General features: G+C 35.9%; 1 protein-coding gene across 1 annotated transcript in view; it reads left to right on the top strand.

The window, feature by feature from the left end:
- Positions 1-6,264, top strand: part of LOC110312732 (vomeronasal type-2 receptor 116-like) — a 38,922-nt gene that overhangs the window by 20,005 nt on the left and 12,653 nt on the right. Inside the window, 4 exon segments of the mRNA XM_021186577.1 lie at positions 1,383-1,694; positions 2,086-2,892; positions 4,818-5,045; positions 5,350-5,473. Of these exon segments, the coding sequence (XP_021042236.1) occupies positions 1,383-1,694; positions 2,086-2,892; positions 4,818-5,045; positions 5,350-5,473 (1,471 nt within the window).

The following is a 6,264-nucleotide window of genomic DNA, read 5'->3' as shown; positions in this document are numbered from 1 at the left end:
GTGCTTTTCTGACCGGAAGAGGGTTGTGGCCCTATGTCGAAGATTTTAATGTTCTTTCTTTGTTATGTATGTTTAGTGTTTTATTATTATGTTGCAAGGAGACTTCCTTTTCTGTTCCAATCTATTTGGTGTTCTGTATGCTTCTTATACCTTTACAGGCATCTCCTTTAGGCTAAAAAATTTTTCTTTTATCAAATTTGTAAAAATATTTTCTGGGACTTTAAACTAAGTATTCTCCTTCCTCTGTTTTTATTATTCATAGTTTTGATCCTCTTAGAATGAACCAGATTTCCTGGATGTTTTGTGTCACAAAGGTTTTCAAATTTATATTTTCTTTAAGGGATGTATCTATTTCTTCTATCATATCTTCAGTTGCTTAGGTTCTTTATTCCATCTCTTGTGTTTTGTTGGTGAAGCTTGCATTTATTATTTATATTTAGTCATGTTTTACTTTCTAGAATTCCCTCAGTTCATTTTATTTTGTTTGGTTTTTCCTTGTTTTTATTTTCATTTTCAGGTCTTGAACAGTATTATTGGTTTCTTTCAAATGTTTATTTCTTGACTTTCTTTAAAGGATTTATTCATATTTTTTCACTGTTTGTGTTTTCCTGTCTTTCTTTGACGTTTTCATACACTTTCTTCAACTATTTGGTTTCTTTTGTCTGTCTTTAAAGGATTTATCCCTTCCTCTATCGTCTTCATATAGTTAGTTTTATAGTCTTTATCTTGCACTTCAGCTATGTTGGAATATTCAAGGCCAGCTATAGTAGAATAGTTAGGTTCTAGTGGAGACTTATTGTCTTGGATGTTATTGAATGTGTTCTTATGCTATTGTTGAGGCATCTGGCTTTGAGGTGATTAAAAGTTTAGATGATGATTTCTAGGTTTGTCTTTGTTGGATGGGTGTTTTGTTCCATGGTTTTTGTTTCCTGTTGTGATTTTCAGAGAGCATGATGCCTGTGTTTTGCCAATTTCACTTGTCTGCTCAGCTGCTGTGTTCAAGGGAAATGCTTGCTGGTGTTGGAGGATGGGAGTAAGAGACACCAAATGGAGATGATCTGTTTCAGTGCTAGGGTCAATGCTGATAATTATGACTGAGGCAACAGAGAAAGTTGAGGATGTCCACAAACAGGGTAACTGGTCATCTGGTCAAAATGATCTCTATATTATTGAGCAGGGTGTGTCACCATGAGTTGGGGGCTGGGACATAACTGTGATGCAGGGAGGAAAAGGTGGGAGGAATGGTCTGATGAATCCACAAAAGGCTAGGTCAAGGGGAACTGGAGTCAGGTGGTATGGTGCAATATTATGGGGGACACTGTAAATTGGGTTCATGGGGAAGGTTCATGGGCAGCCTACCTTATTATGAAAGCTTAAACTAGTTTCCTATGTCTATATACAGGATACATCCAAATAAGTATCAATATGTGGTGGCATTGAATTTTGCCATTGAAGAAATCAACAAGAATATACATCTCTTACCTAACATATCTCTGGGTTATGATATGTACAGTATTGCTCACTATCAAGGAACTATATTAGAGCACTCCATCAGGTTTCTCACAGGCTTGGAAGAGGCCATCCCTAACTACACCTGCAGAAAAGAATCAAAATTAATAGCAGTAGTGACAGGAACATCATGGGAATTTCCTTCCAGAATCAGCACCATTCTAGGTCTCTACAAATATCCTCAGGTGAGGCTGAGTAAAAACTGAAGAGTACAACAATTTTCTCTTGGGGACACTATCAGGATTGAAGGGGATTGAAAAGATGGGGTGAGAGCACGGTCCATGATTGTATCAAATATGTAATTAAAGAATGACTACTCTGAGATATGGTGAAATATCCACATAACTGTTGTCTTACTATATATGTGGGAAATGAGAAAATAGAGGGTTATGGTTGGGTTCTCAATAGTTTTAGTCATTTCCTATAAAGTTCTGCTTAAGTTGGCAGCAACTTTTTAAAAAAAAATTATTTTAATCTTTATTCTTAATTATTTTCTTTGCTTAGAATCCATTAGGGCTATTTGAAATTTATGGGATTGTTTTCTTCACTTCACTCCATATCTTCTTTTCTCATCAGTTGACATTTGGGCCTTTTGATCCAATGCTTAGTGACCATGTGAAGTTTCCTTTTATCTATCAGATGGCCCCCGAGGACACATCTCTGGCCCTTGGCATGGTCTCATTGATGGTTCATTTTAGCTGGACCTGGGTGGGGCTGATCATCACAGAGAATGAAAAGGGTATTAAATTTCTGTCAGACTTGAAAAGAGAGATGAAGAAAAACAGCGTGTGTGCAGCCTTTGTACAAATGCTCAGTCTCAAATACCGGTACAACTGGAATGATCTGCTCAGCACTGATCCTGCAATCATGGGGGAAATGGTAAAAGTGTTCATTGTATTTGCTGATATTGACTCTACTCTAGTTGTGATATTTAAAGCATCAGGACAAGTAGACCCATGGAGGGTGTGGGTCACAACCTCACAGTGGGATATTGCTAGCAGTGTGAGACATTTCATCCTGGACTCATTCCATGGAACCCTCATTTTTTCACAACATCATCCTGAAATTTCTGCTTTTAAAGATTTTATACAGACTGTAAACCCATCCAAATATCCAGATGATATCTTTCTTTCACATATATGGAAAATGTATTTGAATTGTCCATTTTCACGGGTTTACTGTAAAACACTGAAAATTTGTTCATCCAATGGATCCTTGGCATTGTTACCTTGGCACCGATTTGACATGGACATGAGTGAAGAGAGTTATCACATATATAACGCAGTGTATGCAGTTGCCCACAGCCTCCATGAGATGCTCCAAGAACATGCAGATGTACAACCAGTGAAAAGCAGGAAAAGACTGATTTTTTCCCCGTGTAGGGTAATGTGACTTCTTTTCGATGGGTTGTATCACCAAAATGATACATATAACATATATAATTATATATGTATAATATGTAGTAATATTAAAAGACCCGTTATATATTAAATATATTATATATAAAGTGGCCCACATGGCTCCAGCTGCATACGAAGCAAAGGACGGCCTTGTCAGGCATCAATGGGAGGAGAGGTCCTTGGTCCTATGAAAGCCTGATAGATGCCCCAGTGTAGGGGAATCAAGGGCAGGGAGGCAGGAGTGGGTGAGTGGGTGGAGGAACACCCTCATAGAGGCAGGGGGGGTGGGATAGGGAGTTTCCAGGAGGGAGAGAAACCTGGCAAGGGAATAACACTTGAAATGTAAATAAATTTTTTTTTAAAATTTTAAAAAGAATGTAAAGAAAAAAGAAAGATATATTATATACATATATACAAATATATACATATGTGTATTATATATACATGTTATGTGTGTGTGTGTGTATATATATATATATATATATATATATGCCCTAAATTTGGAAGAAATATATATCATATACATATGTGTGTGTATATATATGAATATATAATATATATGTGTGTGTTTATATACATATGTATGTGATATATGATATATGATATATGTGCCCTGAATTTAAAGGAGAGTAATGTATACCATATATAAATGTATATACATATGTATATATGTGTTCATACATATGTATATGCTATATATATATTGCATATACTATTACTTTTCTATATGTTTTCAGGGCCAACAACTTCATAAAATTCCTTAAAGTTTTCAGAAACATTCTCCAACCAAACATTTAAAATCACTTTTTTTTAATTAGGTATTTATTTCATTTACATTTCCAATGCTATCCCAAAAGTTCCCCACACGCTACCCCACCCACTCCCCACCCTCCCACTCCCCCTTCTTGGCCCTGGCATTCCCCTGTACTGAGGCATATAAAGTTTAAACAACCAATGGGCCTCTCTTTCCACTGATGGCCGACTAGGCCATCTTCTGATATATATGCAGCTTAAAATTACTTTTTATAACACAAGATTTTATGAACATTTTTATTGCACAGTAGTTAAATCTAAATCTAAGTTGAAATATAAAAAAATGATGCTAATTACATTTTAAAAAGTTGTCAGTTATTAAAAAAAGTTATTAAAAAAGTTGTCATAAAAAAGTAAAAAGTTGTCAGTTATGATCAGAGATTTTTATTAACGAGTTTCTGAACATTCTGCCAATCTTATTTTTTCATCAGGAAAATCTGTTTTTTCCCATGAGTTTATCAAATGAGAAGAGGAATGAGTGAATAGGCATTTTAAGTCAGACAATGATACAGACAACTATGATACATTTTCATGAACCACTTTGTAGGTGGTTCTGAGTTTAAGAGAAATAGCTACCCTCACAGGGTACCCGAGTTCAAATTCATACACCCACAAGGAGGCTCACAACTGTCTGTAACTTAAGTTCCAGGGGATCTGAAGTCATTCTATCTCCCCCATGGACACTGCATGAACATAGTGCACAGACGTGCATGTATGCAAACACCCTTACAGATAAAAGTAAATACTTTTTAAAATAAAATTGTTTAATAAATTTGTGTAGTTCAAGTAAACACAAGTCAGCTTTTCCTTTTTGTACTCTAAGAACAAGTTGAGATGAAACAGCGTTTGATAGCTTCTTGGATGCTAACTAATCATGGAACCCTTGCTACTGCTATTTTCTTTTTTGTGGGACTGGTTGACATTAGAGATCGGGATATTAATTCTGCAGTTCCTTCATTTGTGTAATTCTACTGTACAAATTCAATAAGATTTTGTTTTTAAGGGAGATATTTAGGAAAGTCAGGACATCTTCTTAATTTCATTTTGTCTTAAGTATGGGGCATATGCCAACATTAGATCCTGACTCTCTTTCAGCTACACCCTTTCCTGAAGAACATCCAGTTTAATAATCCTAGTGGAGACAAAGTAGATCTGAGCCATACAGGAAAACTGGAGACAAAGTATGACATTTTTAACTTCTGGAACTTCCCACAAGGTCTTGGTCTTAAGGTGAAAGTAGGAACATTTTCTTCTTTTCTTCCACGTAACAAACAGTTCTCTCTGTCAGATGGCATGATCGAGTGGGGCACCAAAAACAAACAGGTGGGTATAATTTTATCATAATGTTTTTTTGTGGTGTTTTCCTATCATATAATAAAATGGAAAAATAGTATATGGGTATTTAAGTGTCTCTTTCCAGCTTTCAGAATTTTCTAAATGATGTTTAGTAGATAAGGAAGAAATGTAACCATTCACAAATGATATAGGGCATATGAGTCATCTGCTTAGTTTACATACATGTTCTACAAAGGAAATATATTTTTTTGCCCAATACTTAAGTACATTTCAGTGATGTTTTAAAATATGCTTTGTAATAATTTTATCTCTTCTCCGGATATGTCTACAGACTCCCCTGTCTGTGTGCAGTAAAAGCTGTGCTCCTGGATTAATGAAATCCCCTCAGGAGGGCAAGGCTTCATGCTGTTTTGATTGCCACCCCTGCTTAGAGAATGAAATCTCCAATGAGACAGGTACCCACAGGCATTTCAGAGATACCAATCTCTGTCTTGCCATATGACCTCTGTGCCATAGAATGGAAAGGATTTGGAAGACAATGTTCTTTGTTTCTTAGTGTAACAATCCTTCATATTTCATAGCCAATGAGATATCTCACTTGAAACAGCATGATCTCTGTGCTTCTAAAGCATTAATGACTTAGGTTTCCCTTGAAAACATTTTGGAAATTCCAAAGAGATCCTCATTTTCGCCTTCCTCAATATATATTGATTAGATTAAGTAAAGAACAGAGAGTAGAATTGATACATACAAGTGCTAAGATTTCCTTCAGATAAACAATTTATTTTGACAGAATTGCACATAAGAAGTAACTATTGGTCTCAAGTCTCAAGCAAAGAGACTATAGAATTATACAGGAATTAATTACCTTTATAAGTTTCTTGAAATGATAGACAAGGCAAGACATGGTCTTGTCAATAAGAAATTTTAACTTATAATTTGAAGGCCAAATTAGGATTGTCATAACACAAGGCCTTGTCTATTTTAGACAAGGAAACAGCTGCACCTACCTACAAGAGGCAAAGGTGGGGGTGGTAGCTTCCTTAGCACATGTCTACTATATCCACAAAGGAATTCAACCCGTGGCTGTAGAGAAGTGTGGCTAGATTCCTACTGGTCAGCCTAGTTTCTTTAAAATAGTCTAAAATAAGCAGTTCTGTGTTTTAATATAAGAAGCAGGTCTATGTTCTCTCTCTCTCTCTCTCTCTCTCTCTCTCTCTCTCTCTCTCTCTCTCTCTCTCTCTCT

This window comes from Mus caroli, chromosome 17 (genome assembly GCF_900094665.2).
Source record: "Mus caroli chromosome 17, CAROLI_EIJ_v1.1, whole genome shotgun sequence".
Classification (NCBI taxonomy): Eukaryota; Metazoa; Chordata; class Mammalia; order Rodentia; family Muridae; genus Mus; species Mus caroli.
This window is presented reverse-complemented; position numbering and strand designations above follow the sequence as displayed.